General features: G+C 39.8%; 1 protein-coding gene across 1 annotated transcript in view; it reads right to left on the reverse strand.

Annotated features, from left to right (window-relative positions):
* TANGO6 (transport and golgi organization 6 homolog) overlaps nucleotides 1-23,626 on the reverse strand; it is a 177,481-nt gene that overhangs the window by 63,785 nt on the left and 90,070 nt on the right. The window contains exon 15 of the mRNA XM_033434253.2: nucleotides 10,512-10,652. Within this exon, the coding sequence (XP_033290144.1) occupies nucleotides 10,512-10,652 (141 nt within the window). The remainder of the gene's footprint in view (nucleotides 1-10,511; nucleotides 10,653-23,626) is intronic.

A 23,626-nucleotide genomic window follows, 5' to 3' on the forward strand; every position in this document is an offset into this window, starting at 1 on the left:
ATGGGGTTAAGAAGGTGTTTTGTTTATTTGTTTAAAATATATTCAGTAGAAAGAAGAAACTGATGGTGCAGGTAACCCAATTGAGAAGCAGTTTTACTTCAGGGTCTTTCAGCCTTGAGAAATAACAGAAATAAGTCCTAGTTGCCAGGACCAGAGTTTGGTGGTGGGTGTGCCTTCTTTCATCTTCCCAGAGGTAACTGGAGTTTTCATCCTTACGTGTGTTGGGGGTAGGAGGGGGTGGGGGAGATAGTACAAACCCGGTCCCTGGCTTTACGTAAGAAGGCTGGTTTGAGTTCAGTTCCTGTTTTCTTGAGGCAGTTGAAATTCTACCCAAAACTGTCTGGTGTCCCTACAGAGCTGAGGCTTTGGTCCTTGAAGAGTAACTGCATAGAGTTTGAGGTAATAAAAGGTAATAAATAGCATTAATTGAGTATTTACTATATACCTGGCACTTTACATTTATTAACTCCTGTAAGCCTCACAAGAGCTCTATGAACTAGGTCTTATTATGATGATCATTTTACAAATGAGGAAACAGGGACAGAGATATTAAGTAACTTGCATATGGTCACATATTCAAGATTCAGGAAATGGCAGCTTTGGGATTTGAATGCAGGCAGCCTGACTTCAGAACCCAAGGGTTTTGTAATAGTTTATACAGAGGAAAAATATGGGAGTAAGGATTCATCATACAACATATAATAACTTGGGCATGCTGATCTAAAAAAAATTCTCTACCTTAACATCAGAACCATACACACATTGTGGGCAATGATTTCATCTCATTTTAGCAACACATAATCTATTATATCCAAATAATGTCATCAATTTGATTTTTTTGGCATTAAATTGGCAAAAAATTGGCATTAAATTTTTAATTTTAAATTTTTTTTATTTTTTAAATATTTATTGATTTATTTATTTGGCTGTGCCGGGTCTTAGCTGTGGCATGCGGGATCTTCGTTGCAGCATGTGGGAGCTTTAGTTGTGGCATGCGGGATCTTTATTTGCGGCATGTGGGATCTAGTTCCCTGACCAGGGATCTAATCCGAGCCCCCTGTATTGGGAGCATGGAGTCTTAGTCACTGGACCACCAGGGAAGTCCCTAAAATTTTAAATGTATATGTTTCTAAAGCTGTAAATGAGCTAAAATATATAACTAATTTTATGTTTTTGCATATTTACTTAATATTATAAGTAAATATTATTTTAACCAGAAAAAGTAATGTCTGCTCCTCAAAAGACACCATTAAGAGAAGACTGGTTGGTGCTGCAACTAAGAGTTTACATGCCGCAACTAAGAAGCCCGCATGCCACAGTGAGGAGCCCATGTGCCCCAACTAAGACCTGGTGGAGCCTAAATAAATAAGTAAAATGAAAAGACTGGTAGAAACTATTTGCAATACATATATGTGACAAAGGACTTGTATCTACTCCATATAAAAATTCTTACAACTCAATAAAGACTTGGAGAAATAAAGAGAAATAATCCAATGAAGAAATGGAAAAAGATCTTAACAGTTACTTCACAATAGAGATACAGGAATAGAAAATAAGCACTTGAAAAAACATGAGCTGAACACAATTAGTCATCAGGGAAATACAAATTAAAACCGCAATGAGATGCCATTATGGATTCATTAAAATGGCTAAAAACTAAAAAAATAATATTGATACCAAGTGTTGGCAAGGATATGGAGCAACTGGAACTCTCATACCTTGCTAGTCATAATGTAAAATGGTACAACTATTTTGGAAGGTGTATAAGAAACTACCAAACTGTTTGGTAGTTTCTTATACACCTACCATATGACCCAACAATTCCACTCCTAGGTACTTACCCAAGAGAAACATATCTATCTATATATATCTCTACATATCTATATATATCTCTCTATATAGATAGATAGATAGATCTTCACACTAAGACTTGTACCAGAATATTCACAGCAACTACACTCATAATAGTTCACAACTGGAAACAACCTGAATGTCCATCAACAGGTAAATGTATGAACGACTGTGGTACAGTCATATAAAGTACTACTACTTAGCAATAAAAAGTGGTGAACTATTAATATACACAACATGGATGAATCTCAAAAACTTTTGCTGAGCAAAAGAATTCAAACATGAAGGGTATACACTTTATGATTCCATTTATATGATGCTCTAGAAAAGACAAATCTAACCTATAATAAGAGAAAGCGTATCAGTGGTGGGCAGGATTGGGGTGTGGAATGGGAGATGATCTGGGCACAGAGGAACTTCCTGAGGTGATGAAAATGTTCTATATTTTGACTATAGTGATGGTTACATGAGTTTATATCAATCCTCATTGAAATGTGTACTTAAAATGGGGGCATTTTACTGTATGTAAATTACACCTCGGTAAAGTTGATTTCAAAGAAAGCAAACTACAGACTAACAGTATGTAATAACAGTAAGAGTAAAAGTAATAGTATGCTAATGTTCTGTTTTTGTAAAAGAAAAAAAAGCCCATATAAAAAGCCCATATATGTTTGCATATACCTATAGGAACACAGGGAAAGGTGTGAAAGAATATATACCAAACTACTATCATTGTTTACTTTGGGAGGTAAGAATATTAAATATAACTAATATTTGGGAGAGACTGGATTTTTCTTTATATACCCGTGTATTGTTAGGCTCGTGGCAATAAGCGTGCACTACTTTTGACCGTGTAGTAGTTGGTATGCAGGTATGCTGCCAACACACCATCCCTGACCGCCGTTTCTCTCATCAAGAGTCAGAGGCTACTTCCCTTCCCCTTGAACCTGGGCTGATCTGGGGACTTACTTTGACAGTAGAATGTGGCAGAAGTAATACTAAGCCAGTTCTAGGTTTAGCTCTTAATAGGTCTGGCAGCTTCTGCTTTCGTTCTCTGGGAAACCATTCACCATGCAGCAAAGAAGTTTGACTTAGACTACTGAATGATGAGTATCCACACACAGGGACAGACAGAAGCCATGTGGAGGAGCACTAGGGTGCCCCAGTCAAGATCCCACCTGAATGCAACCTCCTGGGTGAGCCCAGCCTACACCGCACGCAGTAGAACCACCAGCTGAGCCCAGACAACACCATGTGGAGCAGACGAGCTGTCCCTGCCAAGCATTACCAATATTACAGAATTCTGAACAAATATATGGTGGTTGTTTTAAGCCACTATGTTCTGAGGTCCTTTACTACACACAAGGGAACCAAAACATATGTTATGAAAGAAAAAGCCCTTACACTAAAATTTTTAAATTAGCAAATTAAAAGTTTAAATATTTCTGGAAACTACCTAATTAGAATGCCCTTAAGTTGATTCATTATAATGCTGCACCTTTAAACAAATTTTGTTGAGTAAGATACTTCTAAAGGCGATTTGTCATTCCTTGAGTAGTCTTATACATTACTTAATAGCAAAATGAATTAATAATTTATTACTTTTTTTTTTTTGGCTGCTGCCACATAGCTTACAGGATCTTAGTTCCCCAACCAGGGACTGAACCTGGGCTCCAGCAGTGAAAGCATGGAGCCCTAACCACTGGACCACCAGGGAATTCCCAGCAATTTATTACTTTAAACAAGACTTTTTTCCCCATTGCCATCAAGACAAACAAAATAACACAAAAGAGGACTTTTTTTAGTCCATTCACTTTGAAAAACACAATCTTCAAAAGATATTTTTCTCCATTTGACAATAGACACAGCAGGGGGTTCAAAAAGCCCTATCCCACCCACAATTTCAGGAAGTAATCTGTCAGTATATAAACAATTTAAAATATAAACAGCCTTTGAGTGAATCCACTTTGGCAAATATCAATCTTACAGAAATAAAGGTCCAGTTCTTTAATATGTACATATATATGAAATATGCATATATACACATACAATATATATTTCCATTAGCACACAAATATGAGAATTTATATTGCAGTACTGCATGTCATACGAAAAAAAGTGAAGTTTCATCCATAGAGGAATGGTTGAATAAGTAAACTGTGGTGTATCTATACTATAAAATATTATGCAGCTGTTTAAAAGCTTCTCCCCTCTGGGCTTCCCTGGTGGCGCAGTGGTTGAGAGTCCGCCTGCCGATGCAGGGGATGCGGGTTCGTGCCCCGGTCTGGGAAGATCCCACATGCCGCAGAGCAGCTGGGCCCGTGAGCCATGGCTGCTGAGCCTGCGCATCCGGAGCCTGTGCTCCGCAACGGGAGAGGCCACAACAGTGAGAGGCCCACGTACCGCAAAAAAAAAAAAAAAAAAAAGCTTCTCTCCTCATCTTAATTCTGAGGCCAACCCAACTGGAACTCACAGTAGCCTGCTAGACAAATCCAATTATTCCATTTTCCTTTGTTTTCTACAACCGGCTAGAAGAAGGTGTTTGTCAGAGCAGAATTTGGAGCTGAATTTGCCCCTCTCTGGGCAGGTATCATCAGGTTTTCTAAAATCAGATTACGGGCTTCATCCTGGAGCTGGATGGGATCACGGGTTGCTCATCACTTGGATGAACTCTGAGGTGGCAAAGTGAATGCTGAACTAAAACATAAAAATTAAGCAGGTGATATGGAAAAGAGTTGACAAAGCACATTAAATAAGGGTGTTCTGCAGGTTGTAAGAGTTAGAAATATACCCTAAAGCCCAGGACCTACCCTTCTCCTGGCACATAGAGGAATTTGAGAAAAGGTACCTCCTAACCTAGAAGTATAAGCTGCTTTGTCCCCACATTCCCAGTGTCATTCTAGTTGCCGTGGCACACTCCCAACAGACCTGAGATTTAGTTCTCTTCCCTCATTCCTCTTTCTAAATTAATTCCTGATCTTTCTTACAGAGTTCACTGAAGGTACTCTTAAGATGAAGCAATGTGAATATGGCTTTCTATTTCTGCTCTCAGTTTTAGAAGTTTCTGACCTAGAGTAAACTAGAACTTGTCTGAGCTTGCTGACTAGAAGACTACGTTCTGCCTCTAAAAATAAGTGCTGTGCTTTGTATGTCATGGTGACACTACCAGGTCTAAGTTGTTCTTCTAGGGCAGCAATGGGTTCACACTGAGTCATGCATCCATCCATCAGTCCTTCCCTGACCTCCTTCCCTTCATCCACACCCCCCCCCGCCCCTCAACATTCTCTGACAGGTTCCTCCATTCATTCTGGGAGCAAAGGTACACATTTTAGAGATAGCTGGTCAGGGTTAGAGGATAGCTCTGAAGCCATGGAATAATTTTTCTCTGTGAGACATTAGCAGTCTCATTCACTGCTGACAAGAGGATCCCTTTCTGGAAGGCAACTTAGCACTAAATATCAAGAGCCTTAAAAGCAGGCACATACTGTGACCTAGTAATTCCTTTCTAAGAACCTATCCTAAGGAAAGAATCAAAGATTCACCAAAGGATCTACGTATAAGAATAATCAATAGCATACTTCTTATAATCCTCATAAAGTTCCTCATAAAGTAAGGAACTGGAACCACCTAATTAAACAATATCTTTCTAGAAGATAATTAAATAAAATTATGATAAATTCAGGTTATTAATTAATAACAACCAATAAATCTTATATTTTCAAGAAATATTTAATGACATGGAAAAGTGCTTATAATGTTAAATTTTTTAAAAAGCAGGATACGTACAATGTAATTACAAGTCTGAGAAAGAAAAAGAAACTAGAAGGAAACATCAAAATGTAAACAAAGAATGGTTACTTCTGAATGGTGAGACTATTAGTGATTATTTTCTTTACACTTAATATTTTCCAAATTGCCCAAAATTATCACGTATTACTGATACAATTAGGAAGGGAAAGGTATAAGAATAGATTTTAAAGTTATATCTCTCAGAAAAATTGACATGAGGAAGAAAAACAGAAGGAGGAAGAGAAGAAAAAAAATTATTCGGTCTGGGCTCCAACTTCCAAGTTTGGCCAGATTAGTATTTCCAATTTATATTAATATAAGTATTTATTGAATTGAACTATACTGATGCTAACCTAGGCAAACTTGGCAAGAAGCATTTCATTTAATTCTCTGAATTTTGCTGAAAAATTCTCCTTTCAAAGTATGTGAACTCTAATCCTTGACTGTTGTTCATTGCTGCTGAAATCTATGAATGCTGAACTCCCAGACGAGTATCCAATTATTCACACATCCAATCCACCTTTTCACCTTCAGGCTATGCTGTGAGTTGAAAATCTCTGAAAGCTAACATACAAAGCCATTTTTCAAAAACTGACCTGCTGTTCTTGATAACGATGAAGAACTGATGTAGCCCCAAAGCACTTTGCCACATTCAACTGCAGGGTCCCAAAGAGAAAAAGACAGACAAGACCGTTTCCTCTGAGCTCCCATAATACCCTACACAGGCCTCTCCCTAAATTAGCAGGTCACCTTAGAAGATCTGTGTATGAGTTGACGGCTCTGATTAAACTATAAGCTCCTTGAAGGAAGAGACAGTGGCTTTTTCGTGCTCCTATTTCCAGCCCCAGGCACAGAACCGGCCATTCAGTGCCTACTCAAAAAAAAACTCAAAATAAAAACCTTCTACATTTCAAAACAAAGGAAACAGAAAATATGAACAAAACTAAAATGTAAAAAAACCAAAGAAAATATTTACAACATAAATGTTAGTGGTTCAAGATCTGTAAATATATAAAGCTTTTACAAATTAAATAACAAAATCAACACCCCAATGGAAAAATGAAGAAAGGATAGGAACAGGCAATTCACACACACACACATACACCCTCCACACACACAAAAATTTAGCTAATAAAAATATGAAAAATATTTAACGCTGTCAATTGAATAAATGAAAATAAAAACACAATAACATTTCTTTATATATCTGCTTGATAAAAATAACACATAGCATATATGGTGCTGATGAGGGTACAAATATTCTCAAACATTAAAATATAAACTGGCACAATCTCTTGGGAAGATAATTTAGCAATAAATATGTTTTAAAATATGCACATGCTTTTAAGAAATTCTACTTTTAGAAATTTTTCCTAGGAAATTATCGTGGATCTGCACAAAGATTTAGCTACAAGAATATTCATCTTAACGTAATTCATAATAGTGAAAAATTAGAACAACCTTTAAGCTGGTCAGTTGAAAAAAATTATGATACATTCAAATGATATAGTCTCATGCAATCATTAAAAATTATAGAGGATGTGGAAAATGTGTGTTAATGACAGGAAAAAGATGCTTAATGACATGGGAAAATTTTCAGGATACAGTATTGTGTATTGGGTAAGAGACTGGGTCTGGAGTCAGATTGTCTGGATTGAAATTTTGGATTCATCATTAATTAGCTATGTAACATTAGGCAAGTTAGTACCCGTCTCTGTATCTGTTTCCTTATGTGTAAAAAAGTGTAACCTCTATGAAATAACAGCAACAATCTAGGCAACAATCACCAGTGGTTACTTAAAACCAATAGGAGGAAGGTTGATGGGGAGGTTTATTATGGATGTATCCTACTAGAAACACCACTGATCAATCTTCACATCACTAAAATGAGACACCAGACATCATACGCCTTGTAATGTGAGACAACAGGAAATACAATACACAGCACAGCCTATGAAATATTCTTGCCCCCTAAAATTTGACCCAAACTTACCCACGTGTCCGTATCTATCAATTTACTGGAAACATGGGGATTCAATTCCATTAAAATGAGGTTCAGACTTCCCTGGTGGCGCAGTGGTTAAGAATCTGCCTGCCAATGCAGGGGACACGGGTTCAAGCCCTGGTCCGGGAAGATCACACATGCCGCGGAGCAACTAAGCCTGTAAGCCACAACTACTAAGCCTGCGCTCTAGAGCCCACGTGCCATGACTACTGGAGCCCATGCACCTAGAGCCCGTGCTCCGCAACAAGAAAAGCCACCGCAATGAGAAGCCTGCGCACCGCAATTAAGAGTAGCCCCCGCTCTCTGCCAGCAACGAAGACCCAACGCAGCCAAAAATAATAAATAAATATTTTTTTTAAAAAAATGAGATTCAAGGACAATCAAAATAAATTGATGCTGATAAAAATTCAGAATAGTGCTTACCTCTGGGGCAGGTATAGCTTAGGAAGGGAAAAAAGGAAACTTTATGGGTTATTAGAAGTTTCTCTGTACTGATCTGGGTGATGGCAGATATGTAGAGAACCATAAAACTACACTATTAAAATTAGTGTACTTTATATACTTTTCTATATGTATATGATACTTCAATCTTTTTTTTTTAATGAAAAGAAAAAAAAAGCTCCTGCTGATTTTCCACCATTGTCTAGTGGCAGGATGAAAAGTAGATGTGGTTAGGGAACTGAAGCCAAGAGGAAGCGGTAGTACTGCACCTGGCTCCTACCTATGGGCCTGTGTTCCCATGGAACTCCCCCTACTGCAAAGAAGAGCACAAGGCCTGGACCACTGAAACTAGGGTACTTATTAAAGAAGTCTCATAAAGTGGCTGTCACAAGGATTTCCACACCAATAGTAAACTGAGGACATGGGCTATGTTGTAAAAATGGGCTTTAATTTCACTTAAAGGATTTCAGTCAGCCATCTCATCTATGCACCTGGACAAGTTGGTAAGGTGAATTAGAAAGTAGCAGTTAAAGCTAAGGCAATGTTTACAGCTGGATACTTGTTAGAGTAGGCTACAGGAAGATTAGAACTTTGAGAACTGATGGAATATGCTTTGAAATGCCAGAAGGCAGTTTTGGAAATTGGGCTAATTATAGGACTATGTAAGGAGAAGCAAGCCCTCTCTCCCACTCAACCTAGTCCTTCATCCCCACCTTCAATCTCACCACAGGAAATGATTTGGACTGGCCCGTGGAGATGGAGAAATGTGCCTTTTCAGCGTTTATCACGCCAATGATAGCGGTCTACCAGAAGTTACAGAGAACAGGCATGTTTTGTTGATGCATCAGACACATCCTTCTCAGATTGATGATCACAATGATACACACAAATGGAAGTCAGAGGTGCATTTGATCCTGTAATACGTTAAACTTAACACTCACACCTATTGTGAGACAATCATTTCTCATAATGGTGCACTTGTCTGGTATGTTTCAGACCCATATTTAAGACTAAGGCAAATACAGAAAGTTCGCCCTTCTTCAAAGGGCAGAAAAAAACACTTTTAATTTCACTCTCATGAGATTTTCCTTTCAGCAATAAAAGAATTTAAGTGGTGGGAGATCTAGGTTCTATCTTCTTTAGCCAGAGGGCCACCCAGAAATTAGGAAAATTAAGGGCTACGTCCGTGGAAATGATGCATGGCTATGTGGAATCTTTGGAAATCCTTAAAAATGCTGGTGAAGGAAGAACTCGATGTAAATTCTTGATACAAAAGGCAAACGCTAGTTTGCTGTTTTTTGGGTTTTTTTGGTCATGCCATGCAGCATGCGGGATCTTAGTTCCCCGACCAGGAATCGAACCCACGCCCCCTGCATTGGAAGCGCAGAGTCCTAACCACTGGACCGCCAGGGAATCCCAAAGCTAGCTTGTTTTTCAGAACCTTTCCCTAGTGGGTAAAGAGTAAAATTATTATTTTTTTTTGCGGTACGCGGGCCTCCCACTGCTGTGGCCTCTCCTGTTGCGGAGCACAGGCTCTGGACGCGCAGGCTCAGCGGCCATGGCTCACGGACCCAGCCGCTCCGCGGCATGCGGGATCTTCCCAGACCGGGGCACGAACCCGTGTCCCCTGCATCGGCAGGCGGACTCTCAACCACTGCACCACCAGGGAAGCCCCAAGAGTAAAATTTAATCCTTACAATAGCCATATGAGGTAAGTGCTATTAATATCCTCTTTTTATATATAAGGACACTGAGGCACCAAGAGGTTGAGAAACATTCCCATGATCACAAAGCTGATAAGCATTAGCTTGGGATTTGATCCCAAGCAGTGTGACTCTAGAGACCACGGCTTTACAACTCTCAGCTTGTGTGGTTTTGAGCAACTTCCTTCGAGTTGGTAGGTTCAATTCTTAGCACTAGTACTTACCAGCTGAATGAGTCTTGAACAAATTTCTGAAGGTCCCTGTGCTACAGTTTCCCCATCTATAAAATGGGCCCAACAACAGTCTCTTTACAGAATTTCTTGGGAAAATTAGATGAGATTATATACACGTAGAGGACCTGGCACACAGAAGTCATTCAACCAGAGTTAGCACTCTTCTTTCCCTGTCTGACATTCCCCTTCTTTTCATGGTTGCTGCTGCTCAGCAAGTGGGAAACTTCTCATTCCAGCTCTGAGGGAAATCAGGGCCCCAACATAGCTCAGCGGAGGAGACTAAGCAGTTGTAGAAGCATGGGCACTATTGCTGCCAATCTCTTGGTACGCGTTGGACATCTGCTAAATCCTTGAACAGGAAGTAACTCACCTCAGCCCCCAAATTGTCCTCACCTTGCTAACATAACAAGCCTCCAGGTGCACAGACTTTGGTTCCACAGCCATACTGCTCCCTGACCCCATTCCAGATGCTGGAACAAGAAAACTCACCTAATGCCCTGACAATCCGCATCAGGATTTCCCCGACTTTCATTCTGGTCTCCAGTGTGTGCTTGCCTTTACCGCCATCATACTGTGCCAACAGGCCAGGCAAGATTTTCTCAGGGTACACATCTGAGAGAAGGGCAACCCCTAGGGTTGAAAATAAAAAGAAAGGATTCATTACTGTTAAGCACTGAAAAGAAAATAAGCCCAGACAGCCTGTGATGGGATGAAAACAGAGACATCTAAACCCACCTCTGTCATTCTACCAGCAAGGGCTGCCCTGTATTTGGAGTGACAACATTGTGAGTGGAAAGAGCATGGGTCTCAGAGTTCACACTCCTGGATTCTTCTAGTCTCAGGCCTATATGATCTCTAAGATCACTTTCAGCACTGACATTCTACGATCTATGGATTCTAGACTCTGGAAGCAGAGGCTACATGATTACATATCATGGCAGGGATTTACACAGCAGTGGGAGAAGACCAGATCAAATGTCCTTGAGGGAGTCTTCCAAGTCTGAGACACTAAGGTTCTATGACAAGTATCGTCGCTGCCCACACATCAGTCTGAAGCACAGCAGTGCTTCCTGTCTTTGCTGCAGTTCTCTACCCCAGTATGAGTTTTCTCTGTAAAACTGTCAGTGATGAGAACAATTTCTGTAAGGAAATAAGGAATGCAAATTCTGGGCATGATTAGTAGTAGACTGTGCTTCCGGCTGAGTTCCCTGATCAGAATTAGGAAGATCCTGCTCTTGAGTGTCCCTTCCTAGTACTTGCTGATCCCCTCTCCCATCACGCCAGAACTCCTAGATGTAGAATCTGCAGCAGTGTTATCATTATCTGAGCCCAACCCCGTATTGAGTAAACTTTACAGGGGCTGACAGAGGAGGCGAGGCACGACTAAGACAGGACCAGAAATAAAGCCCCTAGTCTCAAAACTATATAAATACAAATTCCATTACTTGGGGGGAGGGGTTAGGTACTATACTCTAAAGAATAGTGAGGAAAAAGGAAAAAACAAATGAAGGAAGGAAACTCAGGTCTCAAACTACACCCAGGGTGAGAATGCTTCTCACCACCTCTACCTCAACCACTCTGGTCCATCATTTCTGGCCTGATTTTTTTCAAAAATCTCCTAATTGGTCTCCGTGCTTCTACCCTATTCCTGCACTGCAGCTGGAACTATCTGGTTAAAATGAATCAGACCTCATCATTCTTCTGCCCAAACCGTCACTGGTTTCCCTTCTTCCCTTAATATGAGCAGCCCCCATCCCCCAGCTGCCTTCACTCTGCCTCTGACCTCATCTCTTACCATGCTCTCCCTTCCTCACTGTCCTCCAGCAACTGAGGCTGGAACTCCTAGCTGTAGACCACGCTGCTCTGGACCCAGCATCTTCGCCTTACTTCTCCCTCTGCCTAGGCTGCTCCTCCTCCAGGTAGCCCATGGCTTGCTCCTAAAAGCCCATCATGTCTCTGTTCAAATACCACATTCATCATATATGAAATGACAGCCTCCTTCTTCTACCACTCTTTATCCTTCTCACCCTGCTTCATTGTTCTTCTTAGCACTTAACAGTAACTGAAATGATATATACTTGTTTATTTATTGACTGCTGTCCCCAGAATGTGAACTCTACAAAGTCAAGGATTTTGTTTTGTTCCCCACTGTAGCCTCAATGCCTAGAAGAGTGCCAGCACATAACAAGTGCTCAATAACTATTTGTCAAACGAATGAATGAATAAAAGGGTTCAAAGATACAGTCTTGATATAAATTTTAGGAATTAAGAAAGAGAAGATGGGGAAGGAGTAATATAAATGCTTGAGAAATCTATAATTTTTTTTATCTGAGTTTACCATTCTTCCATTTAATTTGACAATCTTGCAGGCAAAGTCTATATACTGTTTTCTATGTTATAGGTTGGGGTTCCATTCTCTTATAAATAGATATACACCAAGGCGATGCAACTGCTGAGGGCTACACCTGCTTGTCCATCGTCTTGTCTGCCCTCCTCACCCCTATACCTTTTCATTGCCTGAAAAGCCTGGGAAGTCTCTGCATGTGGGTCTTAAGCCACATCTGTCTTCCTTTTTTTTTTTGGTGTTGGGGATAGGAGTTTATTAATTAATTTATTTACTTTTGCTGTGTTGCGTCTTCGTTTCTGTGCGAGGGCTTTCTCTAGTTGTGGCAAGTGGGGGCCACTCTTCATCGCAGTGCGCGGGCCTCTCACTATCACGGCCTCTTTAGTTGCGGAGCACAGGCTCCAGACACGCAGGCTCAGAAATTGTGGCTCATGGGCCTAGTTGCTCCGCGGCATGTGGGATCCCCAGACCAGGGCTCGAACCCGTGTCCCCTGCATTAGCAGGCAGATTCTCAACCACTGCGCCACCAGGGAAGCCCTGTGTTCCTTTATGTGGCCTCCAGTTTTACATAAACAGAAGCTCTGCTCTTTAGGGAGTTTCGGGCTGTGGCAGAACCTGAATTAGACAGCTTCCCTGTTGGCAAAATGTGACAATGCATTTGTAGGTAGCTCTATTACGCAAAACGAGGGGTAAGTTTTTGGAGGTCCAAGGTGGAGTTAGAGACCTCCTAGCATAGGAAAAATGTCTGCAGCTAAGAAAAGGATAAATGAAGGGAACAGCTTCCACATTCTAAAAGAGCCCAAAGGAAAAGTGAATTGATAGTTGGTAACTGCAATGCTGGCACATGTTTTATCACTGATGTATCACAAGGCCTGGTATGTATTATAGATCTGTAGCAGTCATAACTACTTCTTCATCAGAAGTTCCTAACTCGAAATTCAGTGGATTTGTTTTCTTTTAGGAATATAGTTGTGACTTCATAATGGAACTCAGTCGTAAAATGGGATTTGCTCTATAAAACTTTGATCTATATCTAGCTTTTCTGAAAAACATGTACTACTAAAGTCCCTTCTACTGTCACTTATGCCTATTTTTATCTCACTAATCTTTAGCAGAGAAGTTATTTACTTCTATGAGAATATCCTGCTGTATACTTCAAAACCAAATGAGCTCTTGATTTCCTCTCTGTAGCAGACAGGCATTTTGGTTGCACACAGCATCTACTCTCTCTTCTGGTAACAACACCTGCTGTTCCTTTGGGAAATATCCCTTCCCTACTCTCAGTCTATGTAGTTTGAGTGGGGCTAACTACCCACTTTCTCTCTCCTCATGTGTTAACAAACTCATGTCAAGGCTGCCTTAGGATATTCCATGCCATCACCACCACAATGTTTGGTTCAGGAATGGAGGAAGAGACTCAATCCTGGAGCCAATTTTGGAACTACCAGGAAAGATGAGCTCCTGGAGTCTGCGGGGGGGGGGGGAGGGAGGGGGGATTGTTTTGTTTTGTCTTCTTGTTTTTGCCTGTAGAAGTGATTAACCTGGAGCTGCCAGTGGCCATCATGTGGAGAAAGTCAACCCCAAAATGGTGCAAACACAGAGGAGGGTCAAGCCAAGACAGGAAAGGAGAAAAGGAGAGAACTGTGTCGTGCTTTGAGCCCCAGGATCCAATTATACATCTACTCACTAGAACCCTTGGATACATAAGCCAATAAATATCCTTTCATGCTTATGCCAGTTTGATTTTTTTTCAACCAAAGGAATCCTAATATACCCTTTTTCAGGTTAAAGAAACAAATTCAGATTTTTAAAAAAACTTTTCCTATAATGCCAAACTTTTAGTTCCACCAGGGAGCATTAATTCTCCCAATCTTACATAAAAAGGTTGCCAATAGCAAAGTACAATTTCCTTGCTTCCCACAGTCCCAGGTTAGCACTTGTTTATCTTCCTGCTGGCCTGCTCCACAGACTGCTGCCAAATGGCTCTCTGACTGAGTTTACCTTCTCAGGATACAGTTGCCACCTATGACTTTATGAATCCCTAGGGGACAATGGTTCCTTCCTTACTCTTAGACGGAGCAGTGAAGAGAATCACATATGATGGTTAAGACTATATAACAATTTAAAAGGATGAGATTTTGTGTGGCTGTTTTGTTTCTTCTTTGAAAAGTTTTTTGAATTTTGACAACTGAGGAAGCCTGACCATAACCTTCATATGCCCCTTGGCCCCTCCTCTGTAATATGAAAACAGGGTAATTTCTGGGTCAGCACTAGCTTTAAGGAAACATGACACGTCAATCCCTTTGGCAATAAGGACCAAATGATTGTGTGAGAGATACCTGCTCCTGCTCTGATCACAGGAAAATGACTATGCATTTCAAGATGTGGTGTAACAGATAAGATACAGAGAAAGCAAAGGTGAACCAAATCTGGCAGGAGTTCATGAAAGCGTTCTGATCTGTGTTTTGGGGCAAAGCACAGGATAAGGCAAATTAACCAACTGAAAAAATATTATTGAAAGTACTTTATGCGACAAAATAGAGACAGTCAACTTTGTAAAATAACTGGTTTTTTTCCCCAAAAGACTTTCATTACAAAGCCAGAAACGTATTCTGATCCAGTATTGACTTCAAGATGATCCCTCAGCATGCTGCTCAGTGATTCTGCAGACCTTGGGCAGTCACCATAGTTTAGGTCTCACTTTACACAGTGCTCTTGCATTGTAGGAAAGACAGTCTAATCCTAAATGTCTTTGCTGACTGGCTCTATCCCAGGAATCTGCTACGTCATCCCCACTTTAAAACCAACCAGATTTATTCCCCTGGGCAGACAACAACCTACCTTCCAAAATACCCACATCAACTTGGAAACCACCTACTCACTTGAATTTCTCAGGTATTTCTGCAGAAAACTGTTAAGAAACACAACTCCCCACATATTGAATGATTCCATTTATATGAAAATGTCCAAAATAGGCAAATTTACACACAGAAAGTAGGTTCAGTGGTTGCTTAGGGCTGTGGGAGTCGGTGGGGGGGAATAGGGACTGACTGCTAACGATATGGAGTTTCTTTACGGAGGGTAAAACATTCTAAAATTAATTATGGTGATGGTTATACACTCTGAATATAATAAAAAACACTGAATTGTATATTTTACATGGGTGAATTGTATGGTATATGCATTATATCTCAAAAACTTGTTATTAAAAAACTGTAAGAGTTGTACAACTCAAAAGAAAAAAAAATCCGATTAAAAAATGGGCAGATGATCTGAACAGGCATTTTTCCTAAAGAAGACATACAGATGGCCAAGAGGCACATGAAAAGATGTTCAACATCACTAATCATCAAGGAAATATAAATCAAAACCACAATGAGATACCACCTCACACCTGTTAGAAGGCTATTATCAAAAAGACAAGATATAACAAGTGTTGGAGAGGATGTGGAGAAAAGGAGACTCTCGTGTATGGTCAGTAGGACTGTAAATTGGTATGGCTACTGTGGAAAACAGTATGGAGGTTCCTGAAAAAATTAAAAATAAAACTACCGTATGACCTAGCAATTCCACTACCAGGCATTTATCCAAAGAAAACAAAAACACAAACTCAAAAAGATACATGCACTCCTATGTTCATTACAGCATTGTTTACAACAGCCAAGATACGAAAACAATCTAAAAGTCTATCAATGAATGAATGGACAAAGAAGACATGGTGTATACACACACACACACACACACACACACACACACACACACACACACAATGGAATACTATTCAGCCATGAAAAAGAAAGAAATCTTAACATTTTCAACAACATGGGTGGATCATGAGAGAATTATGCTAAGTGAAGTAAGTCAGACAAAGAAAGACATCCATAAAAAAAAAGAAGAAGCTTCTAAAGAACTCTTATGGAATAAATACTAATATCTATTGTTAAGTGAAATGCAAGGTACAAAACAATGTGTATAGAATTCAACAATTTGTGTACAAAGGGGAAATACATACACACATTTATACATTCATAAATAGTTCTGGAAGGATACACAAGTAACCAATGATATTGGTTGTTTCTAGGGAGGGAAATGGAGTGACTAGAGGATAAATAAGAGAGAAGAGACTTTTTACTCTGTATCTTTTGGTACCTTTTGAATTTTGAACCATGTAATGTATCAAATATAACTAAATAAAATACAAGTTAAAAAATTGTGATAAAGGGCACAGTCTTTTAAATAGAACAGCCCCTTTTAGAGATGAAAATGTAAAAATAATTTTCAATCAAATATAACAGAATGATCACAAACATCTTCCTCCTGAAATCTCACTAAAGTTATAGTCAAGGAGTAAAAAATACTGACAAACAAGGATAAAAAGAATATAGGTATCAAAGGCTGAAATCTGGGACTTCCCTGGTGGCGCAGTGGTTAAGAATCCACCTGCCAATGCAGGGGACACGGGTTCGATCCCTGGCGTGGGAAGATCCCATATGCCACAGAGCAACTAAGCCCAGGCGCCACAACTACTGAGCCTGTGCTCTAGAGCCCACGAGCCACAACTACTGAAGCCCACATGCCACAACTACTGAGCCCACATGCCACAACTACTGAAGTTCGTGCGCTCTAGGGCCCATGTGTCGCAACTACTGAGCCCACGTGCTGCAACTACTGAAGCCCACGCACCTAGAGCCCGTGCTCCGCAACAAGAGAAGCCACCAAAATAAGAAGTTCACGTACCACAATGAAGAGTAGCCCCCTCTCGCTGCAACCAAAGAAAGCCTGTGCGCAGCAAGGAAGACCCAATGCAGCCAAAAAAAAAAGGCTTAAGTCTGAGTAAAGAGAGCAAAGATGGGACAAAATAATGATATATATTTGATAGAGTTGTTGGATCATTTGTAAAAAATCAGCAATAATTACATAGAAAACTAAGCAAATATACAAGAAAGGACAACTGAACTAGGCTTAGCAATGAATAATATCCAGAGTCAGCAACAAGCACTGCCCAATGATTTAGCCAAAAACTGTGATGGGGAAATGGCAGAAGGAGAAGGGGTAGAGGCGTGCATGTGCAGGCATGTGTGCATGTGGATGCTAAATCTTCATCTAACATACAGGAGATTAGTAGAAAATGTGCAAAATTTTTAACATTGAGATCCATGAGAGCATTTTATTTATAAATAGGGAGGTAATTACTAGAAGAAACTATTTAAACAGGGGTAGAGGGGATGGTTATCTCTGAGGACTGTAACCATGAGGGGGTAAGCAGGGCAGGAGACAAGCTTCTTCATTCTTTACAAACTATGTTCAGAGAAATTAACAGAAATAAGTTTGTTTTAAAAACTAGAAAGAAGGTAAAATGTATATTAACCTGGGAGGAAGCTCTAGTTTGAAAGAACAATGACGGTGAAGAGGTAAGGCACAAGGAAATTTTCCTTCTGATGACAAAAAGATAATCACCAACCTGTGATTGTCCTCTCTTGTTGCAGCTCAAGGACACAAAGATAAGGTAGAACCTGAAGAGAAGGAGACTACTACCCTCTAGCAGGGTATTTCAGTTGTTACATTAGAGACCGCTCATTATAATGGAAACTAACAATCATTTCAGCTCCAAGAATCCAGGAAGCTGCACAAACTGGAGAAGTTGGTTATTAAATCAAGGAAGTATGGGGAACTCAACTGAATAGCTGGGCTCTCCTTGTAATCAGAGTAAATGATAGCGTCTAGCATGCCAACGTGATGTTAAGTTTCTCTAAAGCTCGAAGGTTGTGTTAAGTGTGGACAAGCCCCAACAACTTTATAAAGATTCAAGATGAGCAAGTGTTACTCAGGCCTGAGGAAAAAAGAGGGTTAGACTAATAAGTTGAAGATTTTTTTGTAAGAATGGCAGTACAGTACCCAGTGTCTGCCTCTTTAAATCAAGATCTAAATAATATACTCAAACACTAAAATAAGGCCAATGTATTTGCTTACATTGTTCTCTAATTCCCATTTTGGAGGGCAAAAAATTAAAATTAGTAATAATCTATATTTACCGACAGTTCACTATACTTGCCGGAAGCCATTTGGATCATGAAATATTTATTTGTTTATTATAATAAATAAAAACCTAATAGCAAGGACAGTAAAAATTCCTAACATTTAACGAGTGCTTTCAATATGCTGGGCATGGTCCTAAGTACTTTATATGCATTCATCCCTTTAATGCTTCCAACAATCCTTTGAATTAGATGCTACTTTCATTCCTAATTTTACTGAGGGAGAAGCTGAGGAACAGAAGGGTGAAAAATATGGCCCAAGATCACAGAGCTGCCATGTGACAGAGCAGGACTGCAAACCTTCATCTGCTACCCACCACCCACCCGGCTGCAGTGCCTAGGAGAAAATAACTGCTGGAATAGCACTAGCTTTGCAAATCTTAACCCCAAAGATAGCAAATCTTACATTTTTCAGTATTCATCAGCCATAAAGTTTACTTTCTGTTAGACTCCAAGGTCAGAGGAAGGACAGGAACTCTGCACAATGCATCCCGTATGAACAAGGCAGAATCCTCTTGGGTCTCGTTGGGCTTCACAGGGACTGCCTTGTTCTTAATTGGTGTATTTATTTATATCTATCTTTATGTGGAAAAGGGAGGTAGTAATGTTAATGAAATTCACAGATGACTTTAACTTGAGATGCTGCTAACATTAGTGATGACAGAGGAGACATACAAAAGGAAATAAAAAACTTAGATTTTAGTGAGTTTCAGTTTTCCATCAGTGATTCCTAGACACCTCCACTCCACATATTTATGGCTATTGCGAGTCCCCTAAATCTCTTATTCTATTACCCTCCCCCAATAAATAAAATAAAACCCAAAACAGCACCAAAAAGCTTAGAGTCCACTTTGTCAGGACTGCTTCTATCAAATACTTCTGCATGATTCAGAACAGAGGTGAGAAAAGTGAGCCTCAAAAACATGATGATCAAGGGTTCTGTAGTACATACAGAAATATGAACAAAGCTGCGCTAATTGACTGAAGGCATAAGTGAGGAAGGAAGGAAAACAGCAATTACCACTGCTTTGAGAGTAATCACTGCCCTATGCATTTAGAGAAACTTGCATTTCAGCTGGTCATGGGTGAGAAATAAAGAACCAGGATGTTATTCATTTAGTTCTCTTTACGTAGCTTTCAAAGAATGAAACATTTTGTATATTAACATTCTCTTTATGCTATTAAAAGAAACACTTACTGATAATATGAAAAGAGGGGCTTCTGATTTCCCAGAACACAGTATGTAGTTCTCTTTTAGCTGAATCTAGGTAAGAAAATAAAGCAGTCTTAAAGATCCCTAGCTAGGTGGTCCTAGTAGAGGGAGTACCACCTGAACTCCAGGTTCATTTTTTTGTAAGTTTTCTACTGGCGTTTCACCTCAAACCTATGCAAAGAGAAGCTGCAGAATCAGCAAAGCTGACTGATGCGTCAGGTTCTCACTAGTTTTGAGAGAGCCTAAGCCTCCCAGGGGAGTGGTCACCTGGCCTGAAGCTCTAACAAGACAGGGCTGATCTTTCACATGATCCAGTGTCAATGCTCGGAGACCTGCTCTGTCCTTTGGGTACTAAGCAGTGATATAGGCAAGTTCAAAACTCCTGAATTCTCCCATTTTTCCTTAAACATAGTGGATGTCCTAATGAGATGATTAGGCAAGTCTCTGTGACAGGTGCTGTGGGCTAGGACTGGCTTAGAAAAAGTGATTGTTGTGAAATTAGTAACCATGACGTGCAGGACTTAAACTGTAGTTTCATATGGAAACCAGGCAGAGCTACTATAAATTGCCCTGATAAAATGCACATATACACATAAACACCCTGCCTACAATTTTGGCAAGTAACCATATCTAGTATGGCCCCCTTCAGGGATCTACACAGCCCTCAGGTTAAAATCCCTCTGTGAAGCAAGGCACCTATAAATAGAGGGGAAAGGAGAAGACTTGAAAAACTGTTTCCACAATCAAAAGAACGTGGCTTTTCCCCCCTGACGATATATAAATAATACATGGTCACTGTAAAAGAGTCAAATACTAGAGAAAAACATAAAGAAGAAAAGAAAAATCACTCATGGATGTATGGGAGGATTGAGGAGTGGAGGCTATGGGGAACCAGTTTCTTTTTAGGGTAATGAAATGTTCCAAAATGGATTGTGGTGACAGACGTGCAACTCTGAATATACTCAAAGATATTATATTATATACTTAAAAGGGACAAGTTATATGGTGTGTGAATTATATCTCAATAAAGCTTTTAAAAAACCACCTGAAACCTAAAATCAACATAAGCATTTTAGTGCCCTCTCATCCATACACCACTCTTTGAAATAAATACACACACACACACACATATACACAAACACTGTTTTTATAGTGGACAACTTTGTTTTATTTAACAGTCTTCCTTTTTATGGGAGGATGAGGGGGGCTTATTCCTCCAGATGTCTTGGCTTTCACAGTAGATCATTTGAGGTGGTCTGACAATAACATTGAAAACTTTAATAGCAATATTATTACTTAGGATGGAGAAATATTAAGGATTCTTGTCAATTTTACTTCTGTTAAAAAGAGGGGCGGGAATTCCCTGGCAGTCCAGTGGTTAGGACTCCGCGTTTTCACTGCCGGGGCCTGGGTTCAATCTCCGGTCAGGGAACTAAGATCATGCAAGCCGTGCAGCCAAAAAAAAATGCAAAATTAAAAAAAAAAGAAAAAAAATCTCTTGCTAAAAGAAGGGGGGGGAAGGAGTCAACTAAAAAAATTACAAATCACTTATATAAAAGTATATAACAGGGCTTCCCTGGTGGCACAGTGGTTGAGAGTCCGCCTGCCGATGCAGGGGACACGGGTTCATGCCCCGGTCCGGGAAGATCCCACATGCTGCAGAGCGGCTGGGCCCGTGAGCCATGGCCACTGAGCCTGCGCGTCTGGAGCCTGTGCTCTGAAACGGGAGAGGCCAAAACAGTGAGAGGCCCGCATACCGCAAAAGAAAAAAAAAAAAGTATATAACACCGCTGTAAAGCAATTATACTCCAATAAAGATGTTAAAAAAAAAAAAAGAGTATATAGAAGTAATCTGCAGCTATGGCATAAATCATAAAGCTTGGAAAACAACTTTAGAATTAAGGCAATATAAATCATTCTTTCACTCATTCACACATTAATAGGGTATCTACTCTGTGCCAGGTACTAAGTGTTATAAACGTAATAGGACAGCACCTGTCTAGAGAGAGAGACAAATTAGACAATGATTACAAGACAGTGTGGTTAATACAGCATGTTTGGGTGTAACAAGAACACAGAGAAATTAAAAAAGGGTGTAGGAAGGGGTGGGGCTTCCTAGAGAAGGGGACAAGGGAGCTATGCTGCAAAAAGCTCAGGGTTCTGCAATTGCGAGCTGCCCCTGGGACCGAGAGTCATTTGCATAATTATTCATGTGTGGAAAAATTTCATAGACTTTTAAAGACAGAATTAGTATAGGCACCTAACTCCCATTTATACTCTTAGGGTAGATTCTCCAAAGAAAAAGAACTGGCTGCAAGTGTATAAACATTTTCAAAGCTGCATTCCAAAAATGTTCCTATTAATTCTCCTACCAAGAGTGTTCAAGTGTGTGCATTTCAATACAATTGGCTAGCACTGGATAGTCCCATTAAAAAAAAAAAAATCTGTGTTTTTTGAAATGGTACAAAAAAAACTGTATTTCATTATTATTTTAATCTACATTTCTTTGCCTATTAGAAAAATTTCTCAAATTTTTTTTTTTTTTTTTTTTTTTTTTGCGGTACGCGGGCCTCTCACTGTTGTGGCCTCTCCCGTTGCGGAGCACAGGCTCCGGATGCGCAGGCTCAGCAGCCATGGCTCACGGAAGAGCGGCATGTGGGATCCTCCCGGACCGGGGCACGAGCCCGTGTCTCCTGCATCGGCAGGTGGACTCTCAACCACTGCGCCACCAGGGAAACCCTCTCAAATTTTTATTGCTTATATTCCTCTACCATGAATTGCCTATTTATTTTTTTATCCATTTATCTACTGGATATTTTTTTTATTAATCACTATGAACTCTTTATATATAGAGGCTTAACTGCTTGTCCTTTTTAAAAAAAGTTTATTGAGATGTAATTCATATACCATAAAATTCACCCTTTTAATGTATATGATTCAGTAGTTTTTAGTATATTCACATAGCTGTGCATCCATCATCACTGTCTAATTCTGGAAGATTTTCATCACTCCAAAAAGAAACCTCCTACCCAAGCAGTTACTTTCTTTTTCTGCCCAGACTCCCTGTTCTAGGCAACCACAAATCTATTTTCTGTCTCTACAGATTTATGTTTGTCCTTCTTGTTGCAAATCTTTTTTCTTTAATTATATTTTACATTTTAATTAAGGTTAAATTATTTTCGACATGAATGAGTTTTAAACTTTTAAGAGATGAAATCTATTAATCCTTCCTTTTTGACTTCTCCATCCAGAGACTAAATATTGTCTCTCTGTGCTGCATTCTGTATAATGTCTTCCTTTCTGCCTTCTGGTTCATTAATTCTCTCTTAGCTGTGTCTGCTGTAAAACTCATCCACTGAAATTTTAATTTTAGTTATTCTACTTTTTATTTTTAGACCTTCTATTTGGTTTATTTTTAAAATCTGCTACATCAACTTTGATTGTTTCCTATCCCTGAAGATATTTTCAAGCTTGTCTTGTTTTTCTATGAATACAGGAAGCCTGGTTACTTAATAATTTGTGTGTCATAAGTCCAACATCTAAAGTCTTCTGGGACCTTGTTTCCTTGTGCTTGGTTATTTTGTGAATATATTTTAATTATTGTACATAATTAAATATACAATAATTATTAATTAATTATTATGAGAGGAGGAATGGAGAGTTATTGCTTAATGGTTAAGAGTTTCTGTGTGGGGTGATGAAAAAGTTTTGGAAATAGATAGCAATTATACAACACTGTGGATATGTTTAATGCCACTAAACTGCACATTTAAAGATGGTTAGTATATTGGGCTTCCCTGGTGGCGCAGTGGTTGAGAATCTGCCTGCCAATGCAGGGGACACGGGTTCGAGCCCTGGTCTGGGAAGATCCCTCATGCCGCGTAGCAACTAGGCCCGTGAACCACAACTACTGAGCCTGCACTCCGCAACGGGAGGCCTCGACAGTGAGAGGCCCGCGCACCGCGATGAAGCCCTCGCACAGAAACGAAGACCCAACACAGCCCTAAATAAA

Source organism: Orcinus orca, chromosome 20 (assembly GCF_937001465.1).
Source record: "Orcinus orca chromosome 20, mOrcOrc1.1, whole genome shotgun sequence".
In the NCBI taxonomy this organism is placed as follows: Eukaryota; Metazoa; Chordata; class Mammalia; order Artiodactyla; family Delphinidae; genus Orcinus; species Orcinus orca.